This window comes from Psammomys obesus, unplaced genomic scaffold, assembly GCF_907164565.1.
Source record: "Psammomys obesus unplaced genomic scaffold, mPsaObe1.curated_primary_1811, whole genome shotgun sequence".
NCBI lineage: Eukaryota > Metazoa > Chordata > Mammalia > Rodentia > Muridae > Psammomys > Psammomys obesus.
This window is the reverse complement of record NW_026594184.1, coordinates 1523745-1536390: the sequence shown is the minus strand read 5'-3', so window position 1 is coordinate 1536390 and position 12646 is coordinate 1523745. Positions and strand designations below refer to the sequence as shown.

The 12646-nt window shown below is 38.1% G+C and overlaps 1 protein-coding gene across 1 annotated transcript; it reads right to left on the bottom strand.

Annotated features, from left to right (window-relative positions):
• Positions 1-10412: 10412 nt before the first annotated feature.
• Positions 10413-12139, bottom strand: LOC129684805 (T-complex protein 1 subunit theta-like). Its single transcript, XM_055618054.1, is given in 2 exon segments — positions 10413-11694; positions 11696-12139. Coding segments are annotated over 2 exon segments (1665 nt in total). The 5' UTR covers positions 12104-12139; the 3' UTR covers positions 10413-10437.
• Between the last annotated feature and the right edge of the window lie 507 nt (positions 12140-12646).

Here is a 12646-nt window from a genome sequence, read left to right as displayed (position 1 = left end):
AAAAAAATCAGAAGCCCTCTTGTATACCAAAGACAAAAAGGCTGAGAAAGAAATTAGGGAAACAACACCCTTCACAATAGCCACTAATAACATAAAGTACCTTGATGTGACTCTAACCAAGCAAGTGAAAGACCTGTTTGAGAAAAACTTCAAGTCTTTGAAGAAAGAAATTGAAGAAGATCTCAGAAGATGGAAAGATCTCCCGTGCTCGTGGATTGGTAGGATTAACATTGTGAAAATGGCCATCCTGCCAAAAGCAATCTACAGATTCAATGCAATTCCTATCAAAATACCAACTCAATTCTTTACAGACCTTGAAAAAAAGCTTCTCAGCTTCATATGGAGAAACAAAAAACCCAGAATCTCCAAAACGATCCTGTACAACAACAGATCATCTGGAGGTATCTCCATTCCCGATCTCAAGCTGTACTACAGGGCAACAGTAATAAAAACTGCATGGTATTGGCATAGAAACAGAAAGGAGGATCAATGGAATCGCATAGAAGACCCAGAAATAAACCCACACACCTATGAATACTCAATATTTGACAAAGAAGCCAAATCCATTCAATGGAAAAAACACAGCATCTTCAACAAATGGTGCTGGACCAACTGGATGTCTACATGCATAAAAATGAAAATAGATCCATATTTATCACCCTGCACAAAACTAAAGTCCAAGTGGATCAAGGACCTCAACATAAAACCAGATACTCTAAATCAGCTGGAAAAAAAAAAGTGGGAAACAGTCTAGAACTCATTGGCACAGGAGACAACTTTCTGAACAGAACACCAACAGCACAGGCTCTAAGAGCAACAATCAATAAATGGGACCTCATGAAACTGAAAAGCTTCTGTAAAGCAAAAGACACTGTCATCAAAACAAATAGACAGCCTACAGATTGGGAAAGAATCTTCACCAACCCTTTATCTGACAGAGGGCTAATATCCAGTATATATAAAGAACTAAAGAAGCAGAAAAGCAACAAACCAAGTAATCCACTTAAAAAATGGGGAACAGAGCTAAACAGAGAATTCTCGAAAGAGGAACATTGAATGGCAGAGAAACACTTAAAGAAATGCTCAACCTCATTAGCCATTAGGGAAATGCAAATCAAAACGCCCCTGAGATTTCACCTTATACCCATCAGAATGGCCAAGATGAAAAACTCAAGTGATAGCACATGCTGGAGAGGTTGTGGAGAAAAGGGAACCCTCCTCCATTGCTGGTGGGAATGTAAACTGGTTCAACCACTTTAGAAGTCAATCTGGTGCTTTCTCAGACAACTAGGAGTAGTGCTACCTCAGGACCCAGCTATACCACTCCTAGGTATATACCCAAAATTTGCTCAAGTACACAACAAGGACATTTGTTCAACCATGTTCGTAGCAGCTTTATTTGTAATAGCCAGAACTTGGAAACAACCCAGATGTCCATCAACGGAGGAATGGATACAGAAATTGTGGTATTTTTACACAATGGAATACTACTCAGCAATCAAAAAGGAGGAAATCATGAAATTTGCAGACAAGTGGTGGGATCTAGAAAAGATCATTCTGAGTGAAGTATCCCAGAAGGAGAAAGACAAACTTGGTATATACTCGCTTATATAGACCCACAAAACATGATAAACATAATGAAATCTACACACCTAAAGAAGATAATCAAGAAAGTGGACACAGGCGAAGGTGATTAATCCTCATTTAGAAAGACAAATGGAATGTGCATTGAACTTATGACAGGAGTCTACCACAAAAGGCATCTGAAAGACTCTACCTAGCAGTGTTTCAAAGCAGACACTAAGACTCATAACCAAACCCTCGGCAGAGTGCAGGGAATCATATGAAAGAAGGGAAGTTAGTATGATATGGAAAGGATAGGAGCTCTACAAGGACCAAATATATCTGGGCACAGGGTCTTTTCTGAGACTGACACTCAACCAAGGACCATCTATGGATATAACCTAGAACTTCTGCTCGGATGTGGCCTGTGGTAGCTCAGTAACCAAGTAGTTTTCCAAAGTAAGGGGAACACGGACTATTTCTAACAGGATCTCAAGGGCAGGCTGTTTGACAGCCCCCACAGGGGAGGAGCAGTCTGTTAGGCCACAGAGGAGGACTTTGCAGCCAGCCCTGAAGATACCTGATAAAACAGGGTCAGATGAAAGGGGAGGAGGTCCTCCTCTATCAGGGGACTTGGAAAGGGGCAGGGAGGAGACCAGGGAGGGAGTGTGGGGTTGGGGAGGGAATGAGGGAGCGGGATACAGCTGGGACACAGAGTTAACAAAATGTAACTAAAAAGAAAAATAAAAAAATAAAAATAAAAATAAAATAAAAGTGAAGAATGAAAGGTTGACAATGTAAAAAAAAAAGAGAATAAAAATTTAGACAGACAGACAGATAGAGTTAGATGATAAATACATAGCTAGATATATAGTTTTAGATACACAGATATGCACATATGCATTCAAAATTGAAAAGAAAAATAGTGAGGAAGACAGAGGAGGAATTGGAGGGTGAAATAGGGGCAGGTTTGATTAAAGCGTGTTATATTTATACATGAAATTCTCAGTGCTGAAGAAATCATATACATGGGACACCAGCCAAGCAGGAATCAACTGGTACCGACCTGAAAGATGTACCCCTACTGACTACTTTCATAGTGCTGGAACTATACAATTGTCATATCCAATTGTGAACTCTGTTAGCTACAAAATAACTGGCTGGGCAAGAGTATGGTCACTGATACAACAGTGGCATGAATGTTATGGGAATAACTAACCACTTTCTGATTTTATTTAAAAGTTGGCTTCACAAAATGAAACTCAAGCCTGGTACTATTAACTGGTTCCCAAACCCATGGCTGGCTAGGTCATTTGAAAATATTCTATTTCCATATTGTCCTGCCTCTTCCCTCCAACACCTTCCACATTCTACTCCCACACACTCCAACTTAAATTCATTGCTTTTTAAACTAATATTGATTTATATACATACATGTTAATTTATGAATACAATCTTCTGGATTGTATTGTATTTATGAATACAATCTTCATTTAGTGTTTCTCATATTAATATAGTTTTAGGGCTGACCACTTTGGCTTGGATAATATATCTGGGGGCTCATCCATAAAGAAGACTCATTCTTCCTCTCTCAGCTCAGCAACTATTAATTGCATCTTCTAGACAAACCAGGATAGTTGCATACATACATACATACACACACACACACACACACACACACACACACACACACATATATATATATATATATATATATATATATATATATATGTACTCACTGAGGCTGTGAAAGCATAGAAAAGACCTATATAAGACCAATTCATACTAAATACCAACATAAGTATAGGAGTTGGGCAAGAAATACTACCTTTAGCTGTGGTAACATTGACAAATATAAGCTACTGGGAAAAGGAGAAACAGATTTCTCTAAGAGTACAGCCCCTGGCATGTTGGCCATGTTCCAGTGGAAGACCACATGTCCAGAAATATTTGGGGTGCACAAATTGGTCTTGAAAGATTTAAAAAAAAATATATAGACACAAATTTCAGTGCATAAGAAAGGGAAGAAACTGGGAGGAGTTGAGAGAGAGAGAGGTGATTACAATCAAAATACATTTAATAAAATTCTCAAGAAACTAAAAGCACAGAGAGAAAATAATAAAGGCTGAATTCTCTCTTTCTTTGTTCCAGCTGAGACTTCAAACACTGTATTGAAGAGTAGTGAAAAAGGACATTCTTGTCTTCTTCCTAATTTTAGAGGGGTTGCTTTGCAGTTTTCACCATTTTACACAGTTGTTGGCTGTGGGTTTACTAGATATTGCCTTTATTATGCTGAAATATAGCATATCTCCTATATCCCTAGACTGTAAGGACTTTTATCATGATGGCATGTTAAATTTTATCAAAGCTTTTCTGCATCTATAGAAATGATCATGTGGTAGCTGCATTGATTCTTTATGTGATGGATTACATTTATTGATTCATCTATGTTAAAACATCCTTAAATCTCTGGGATGAAACTAAATAGATTATGGTGGGTAATCTTTTTTATGTGTTTCTGAATATTATTCTATATGTAAAATCCTAAACAGTCCACCAGAAAACTAATACAGCTGATAAACTCATTCAGCTTAGTAGCAGGATACAACACACACAAATCACTAACGTTTCTCTATATTGATGAGAAATATCATGAAACAAATCAGGAAATGACATCCTTCATAAAAGCCTCTAAAAATAAATATCTTGAAATAAATTTGACTATGTGAAAGACTTGTATAACAAAAAGATAAGATATTGAAAAAAGAAATTTGAAAAGTATACCAGAACATGAAAGCCTTCTTATGCTCATGGATTGCAGAATTAACATTCTGAAAATGGCCATCTTATCCAAAGCAAGCTACAGATTTAATGCAGTCCTCATCAAAATTCCAATGTAATTCTTCACAAATATTGAAATAAATCTTTGAATTTATGTGGAAAACACATGCATATGTGAGCACACACAAAATCAATCACACACATAAAAAAATACTGAACAATAAGAACATTTCTGGAGGTATCACTATCCCCAATTTTACATTACTTTACAAAGCTATAGTAACATGGTACTGGAATCTATGATCACCAGATTTTTGACAAAAAGACTATAAAAGTAGAAAAGACAAAATTTTCAACAAGTGGTGCTGGCCAAACTGGATAGCTACATTTAGAACTAAAATAGATCCTTATGTCTCATACTGGACAAAACTCAAATCCAAATGGATCAATGACGTTGGCATGAGACATGATACTGGAAAAAGTAGAGAATAAACTTCAATTTACAACACAGGAAAGGACTTTCTGAACAGGACCAAATTAGTGTGAGGGACCAACACCTGACAAAGGGAACCACATGAAACTAGAAAGCTTCTATAAAACAAAGAATACCATTAGTCAATTGAAGAGGCAGCATACAGAACAAGAAATAATCTTTACCAGCTATACATCTGATGAAATGTTAGCATCTGGACTACATAAAAATTTTTCAAACAAACAAACAAACAAAAACAAAGAACCCATTTTAAACTAGGACATGGAACTAAACAGACAGTACTCAGAAGTTGAAATAGAAATGGCTGAGAAACAATTTTTTTTAAATGTTCAGCATCTCAAGCCATCAGGAAAAGGCAAATTAAAACTTCTTTGAGATTTAATCTTACCCCAGGCATAATGGTTAAGATAGAAAAAATAATAACATATATTGGTGTGGAGGCCAGGAGAGAGAAATATTTATTAAGGGCTGGTGGGTGTGTAAATTGGAACTGTCACAACGGAAATCAGTGTGCAGGATCCTCAAAAGCTAGAAATAGATCACTACATGATCAAATTTGGTGAATGAAAACAATCCAACCTTATTATATAATAATTGTCAGTTAGAAGTCTGACGGGTCTCTTTGGGCCAAAATCAAGGTGTTGGAAGGACTATGATCCTCTCTGGAAACTCTAGGAGAGATTTCATTGTCTTACCTTTTCCATCCACTAAGAAGCATCTTATATTCATTTCCAGATGCCTTACTCCTTTCTAACTTCAGAGTTGGCAATGGCTTGTTATGTATTTTTCCTGTCACCTCCTTCTGACACTGAATGAATGTTCTACCTTCTTTTTTTAAAAATCTTGTAGTTTTATCTAAGGTTGCTAGATAATCTAAAATCACCTTTTTGCATTTAAAAGCAACTAAATATGGGCTGCAAATTCCATCCTAAATAGTTAATTCCTTTCAAAAATGTCACTTTGTATATTAAACCTATTATATTATATGTTAAATTATAGTATATATAATAATATGTTATATACTATATTATATATTAAACATATCAATATATAAATAAATATTAAAAGATTGTTACATTAGTGATGTTGGTCATGGAAAACTATTTTAGGAATATTTTTTACCATCACAACCATGTGATATTTGCTCACTATACATTGCTGAATTCAGTTCGTTAATATTTTGTTAAGATGTTCTTATAGCTACATTCATGAGAAATGTTGAATATTTCATAAGCTCTGGTGCCTTTTGTGAGTTTTGATATCAGAGCAAATTTGGAATATCAGTGTATGTGTTTCTCAGTGTTTCTTACACTTATGTTTCTTGGGGGAGTTCCTTCATTGTTGATGTAATCCCCCCCACACACACACAAACAGGAACAAATGTATGGAAAAACTTGGCTGGAGAATTTGTGACTAATGATTTTGTTGTTACTGTTTGCTTTAAAGATTCAGGTATAAATTTACTTTCTGTAGTAGATGAAGGACCATTTAGGTGGTTGATTGATTGATTGATTGATTGACTGATTGATTTTGCAGATTATCCATGATACGATATTTTCCTAACTTTTCTATTTTTTGTACATGATCAACTTTTTGACATGGATTATTGAAAATAATTGCTCATTGTCTTTCAAAATACCCCACAGTTTGTAGTCATGCCTTTCTTTACATTCTATCATTCCTAATTTCTGTCTTCTTTTCTTCTTGAACAATCAGGCTTGAGTTTTTATAAGTGATATTGTCCCATTCACAGAACCAGTATTTGTTTTTATTGATATTTATCATTTTTTCTCTGCTGTTGTGATATGTTCACTTTCTTAATCTCCTTTTATCTTTGGAATTCTTTTTAATTTTTATTTTTATGTTAATTACATTTTATTCACTTTGTATACCAGCTGTAGCCCCCTCTCCAATTCCCTCCCAATCCAACCCTCCTTCCCTCTTATTATCTTATGCCCCTCCCCAAGTCCAATGATAGGGGAGGTCCTCCTTCCCTTCCATCTGACCCTAGCCTATCAGGTCTCATTAGGACTGGCTTCATTATCTTCCTCTGTGGACTAGTAAGGCTGCTACCTCCTCAGGTGGGGGTAATCAAAGACCCAGCTACTTAGTTCATGTCAGAGACGGTTCTCTTCCTATTATTGGGGAACCCTCTTGGACACTGAGCTGCCATGGGCTACATCTGTGCAGGGGTTCTATGTCATCTCCATGCATGGTCCTTGTTTGGAGTATCAGTCTCAGAAAAGACCCCTGAGCCCAAATTTTTTGGTTCTTTTGCTCTCCTTGTGGAGCTCCTGTCTCCTCCAGGTCTTTCTATGTCCCCTGTCTTTCATAAAATTCTATGCCCTCTTCCCACAGTTTGGCAATGAGTCTTAGCATATGTTTTGATACCCTACTTGGTAGAGTCTTTCAGAGGCCCTCTGTGGTAGTCTCCCGACTGTTCCCTGTTTTCTCCCTCTTCTGACATCCTTCTCGTTTGCCTTTCTGAATGAAAATTGAACATCTTACCCAGGGTCAGCCTTCTTGATTAGTTTCCTTAAGTGTACAGATTTTAGTATAATTATCCCATATTAGATGTCTAATATCCACTTATAAGTGAGTATATAGCCTGTGTGTCTTTCTGCTTCTGGGATACCTCACTCAGGATGATCTTTTCTAGATCCCACTATTTGCCTGCAAATTTCATGATTTCCTTGTTTTTAATTGCTGAGTCTGTTTCTATGCCAGTACTATGCAGTTTTTATTACTGTAGCTAGCTCTCTAGTAGAGCTTGAAATCAGGGATAACAATGTTTCCAGAAATTCTTTTATTGTAAAGATTTGTTTTAGTTATTCTGTTTTTTTCTTTTTTGCTATATGAAGTTAAGACTTGTTATTTTGATGGGAGTTGCATTGAATCTGTATTGATTTGGTAAGATGACCATTTTAATATGTTAATCCCACGATCCATGAGCATGGGAGATCATTCTATCTTCTGATATCTTATTCGATTTCAAAGACGTCAACATAACACCAAGTGAGTCAAAGACGTCAATATTAAGCCAGACATACTAAATCTGTTAGAAGAAAAAGTGGGGACAAGCCTTGACTTCATTGCACAGGAGAAAACTTCCTGAGCAGAAAACCAACAGCACAGGCTCTAAGATCAACAATCAATAAATGGGACCTCATGAAACTGAAAAGCTTCTGTAAAGCAAAAGACCCTGTCGTCAGAACAAAACAACAGACTACAGACTGAGAAAGGATCTTGACCAACCCTATATCTGACAGAGGGTTAATATCCAGAATATATAAAGAACTAAAGAAGCTGAAAAGCAACAAATCATGTAATTCAATTAAAAAATGGGGTACAGAACTAAACAGAGAATTCTCTATAGTGGAATATGGAATGGCAGAGAACCACTCAAAGAAATGCTCAACATCCTTAGTGATTAAGGAAATGCAAATCAAAACGACCCAGAGATCTTATCTTACACCCATCAGAATGGCTAAGACCCAGAAGCAGTACTACAAAAATGTTATGTACTCACTTATAAGGCGATATTAGACATGTAATATAGGATAAACATAATAAAATCTGTACACCTGAATATTCTATGCAAGAAGGAGGACTCAGGGTAAGATGATCAATCCTCACTCAGAAAGACAAATGGGATGGACATAAGAAGAAGGAGAAAACAGGGAACAGGAAACTACCACAGAGGGCCACTGAAAGACTCCACCCAGCAGGGTATCAAAGCAGATACTAAGGCTCATAGCCAAACTTTGGGCAGAGTGCAAGGAATCTTATGAAAGAAGGAGGAGATAGAAAAACCTGGAGGGGACAGGAGCTCCACAAGAAGAGCAACAGAACCAAGAAATCTGGGTCCAGGGGTCTTTTCTGAGCCTGATACTCCAACCAAGAACCATTCATGGAGATAACCTAGAACTCCTGCACAGATGTAGCCCATGGCAGCTCAGTGTCCAAGTGGGTTCTCTAGTAATGGGAACAGGGACACTCTCTAACATGAATTCAGTGGCTGGCTCTTTGATCACCTCCCCATGAGGGGGAGCAGGCTTAAGAGGTAACAGAGGAAGACAATGCATACAATTCTATTGAGACCTGATGGGCTAGGGTCAGATGGAAGCAGAGGAGGAGCTCACCTGTCAGTGGACTTGGAGAGGGGCATGGAAGGAAATAGAGAGGGAGTGTGGGATTGGGAGGGAATAAGCAAAAGGGCTACAGCTGAGATACAACTTGAATAAACTGTACTTAATATAAAAAATAAAAATTAATAAAACAATAAAAAAGAAAGACCTGGAGGGTACAGGAGCTCCACAAGGAGAGCAAAAGAACCAAAAAATCTGGGCCCAGGAGTCTTTTCTGAGACTGATAGTCTAAACAAGGACCATGCATGAAGATGACCTAGAACCCTTGCACAGAAGTAGCCGTGGCAGCTCAGTGTCCAAGAGGGTTCCCCAGTAATAGGAAGAGGACCGTCTCTGACATGAACTCAGTGGCTGGGTCTTTGATTACCCCCACCTGAGGAGGTAGCAGCCTTACCAGTCCACAGAGGAAGACAATGAAGCCAGTCCTGATGAGACCGGCTAGGCTAGGGTCAGATGGAAGGGGAGGAGAAGCTCCTCTGTCAGTGGACTGTGGGAGGAGCATGGGAGGAGAAAAGGGAAGGAGTGTGGGGGTTTGGGAGGGAAGGAGTGAGGGGGCTATAGCTGGGATACAAAGTGAATAAACTGTAGTAAAAAAAATATAAATTTAAAAAAATGTTTGCTTGCTTCTGTTTCACCAGTTGATACATTTTTGACCTGGACTTCATTATTGCAGTTCACAGTTAAATAAGTCCACTGATAAATATTATCCTCCAGTAGGCAACACAGCATCTTCAAACACAATAAAATCTAGCCATCAGGAAAGAGTTTTCTACTGTTCCAACAATAGATTAAGTTAGTTCTTCAGCAGCAATAGAGTAATCTACTCCGGGTGAGCAGCCAAGGACAATGGCAAGAACCTATTTTCTCTAGGATTTCCCTACAACACTTCCTAATCCTTTCTAATCAGTTCCACCAACTTGATATCAAGTACTCAAATATATGAGCTTAGGATGTCCATTCTCATTTAAAACACCATACTCCTGAATAAAATCTCATTGTGTACATGTACCATATTTTCTTTATCCATTCATCAGTTTAAGAATATTTAGGCTGTTTCCATTTCCTAGCTTAATGAATAGAGCACCAATAAACATGGCTGAACAAATACCTTCTATGGAGTTCAGTGTCAAGTCCTTTATACCTATGCTAAGGAATGGAATAGCTGTCATATAGTAGATATACTTCTAGTTTTTTCATAATTCCCCACATTGATTTTTATAGTGGGTGTACCAGTTTGTAATCTCACCAACAGGAAATAAGGGTTACTTTCTCCCCACATTTTCTCCAGTATTTATTGTTGGTTACTTTGATATTAGCCCCTCTTACTTGGGTAAGGTGAAATCTCAAAGTAATCTTTTTTTTTTTTAACAGTAACATGTTTATTTTATACCACCCAGCAGAGTACAAACACAAATACTTTAGGCAAGTTCCACTCTACAAATAAAGCTTCACCTAGGACAAAAAAGTTCCGCAGTCATTTTGGTCATCATCCCAGTCTTTCTTCCCACTAGGAGGTTTGGGCCCACCAGCTGGTTTTGCCATGATGATCTGATCCACTCGAAGTACAGTGACTGCAGCATTAGTGGCCAATTTAATAGCCCAGTATTTTCCCAAGTAAGTGTCTAAAATACTGGCTTCTAACATATCCTTTACAGCAGGAACTTCAGCCTCAATATCCAATCCCACATTTTTGTTTCCTTCTTGGTGCACTGCATAAAGTTTAGAGATAATTTTATTGGCCTTCACACCAGAATTTTCTGCCAGTGCCCGTGGAATAGCTTCAAATGCTTCAGCAAACTTCTTAATAGCGTATTGTTCAAGTCCAGGACATGTCTCTCCATATGATGTGATTTGTTTGGCCAATTCAATTTCTGTTGCTCCACCTCCAGGTACAAGACGCTTATCCCTCGTGAGAACTTTGAAAGTATTAACTCCATCATCTACTGCCCTTTCTATATTGTCCATCAGATTATCTGTAGAACCTCGAAGAACTATAGTAGAAATGGCACCATCTTCTTTTTCATGCTTAAAAACAACCACCTGTGTATCTCCAACATCTGAGAGGTAAACACTGTCACAATGTCCCATTTCTTCAAGGACAGGAGGAGTAAATTTAAGAAGAGCTGTGGCACCAACTCTTTTACAGAGGTGTCTGAGATCCCACTTTGAGTTCAGCCTCACCAACATGATATTATACTTGTTAGCATAATGAAGAGCCATGTCTGCCACTTTGCCACCTGTTACTATGACATTTGCACCAGTGCCAGCAATAGCTTTCACTTGTGCATCCATAAGATCTTCTTCTCCCTTACTGAAGTTCATCAGTTCTTCAGCGGTCTTAATCAGCACTGTTCCCTTAGTCTCCGTTATCATGCCATCAAATGGACAAGAGTACACAGCTATTTTTGCATCTTTAACAGATGTTAAATCACCTTCAGTTTCCTTCTTAAAAACCATGCCATGTAATACTGAAGATGAATAGATACCAGAGCCCAGAATCTTACATACTTTGATGTTATCAACATTGAAATTGCCAGAATCAGGAAAAATAGATACACACGCCTGAGCAATGAGTTTGGCCAGAAATGTTTCACTACCGTACTGCTTACTCATTATGGAGGTCCGAAGCAGAGATGACACTTCATCAATATCTCGAAGGTTTTTTGCAGAACAACATACCAAATCAGGAAGAATCTCATGAGTTTTTTTTGCAAGCAATTTTGTAGCCTGATATTACCTCTGATACTGACAGACCAATCCACAGAAGTTCTTCAGCTAGTTCCAAAAGAGCTCCAGCAAATACCAGAACAAAGTTTGTGCCATCTCCAACCTCTTGTTCTTGCATGTGAGAGGCCATCACAATAATTTTTGCAGCAGGATGCTATACTTCTAGCTCTCTTAAAATAGTTGCTGCATCATTTGCCACGAACAATTTTTCCAGGCGATTGATGACCATTTTATTCATTCCATTTGGTCCATATGCTGTACGAGTGGTCTGAGCCAGCTCCTTGCAAGCTTGCATATTTCTATACACAGCCTCTTCTAATCCCGAAAAATGTTTTGCTCCATCCTTGAGCATCTGGGCAAAGCCCGGGGCCTTGGGGACGTGAAGCGCCATGGCCAGGCAGCAATCGACCGCTCACGCACTCGCTCCAAGACCACAAAGTAATCTTTTTTTTTCTTTTTTTAAAATTTTTTATTAATTACACTTTATTCATTTTGTATCCCCCCATAAGCCCCTCCCTCTTCCCCTCCCGATCCCACCCTCCCTTCCCTTTCTGCATGCATGCCACTCCCCAAGTCCACTGATAGGAGAGGTTCTCCTCTTCTTTCTGATCTTAGTCTATCAGTTCTCATCAAAAGTGGCTGCATTGTCCTCTACTGTGGCCTGATAAGGCTGCTTGGCCTGCTCGTTGATCACAAAGTAATCTTAATTGACAATTTCTAAATCACTGTGGATGTCAAAGACATTTTGAGCTATTTCTTAGTCATTTTAATTTCTTCTTTTTAGAATTTTCTGTTCATGAATTCTATCCTACTGAGCAACCCTAAAGTCCTATTACATAATTTTTGGTTACCTCCTGGATATGGTGATAATTTTGTACCTTTTGGAACCTATTGTCATTTTTATTGCTGTGATTCACAGGCATTACAGCTTTTC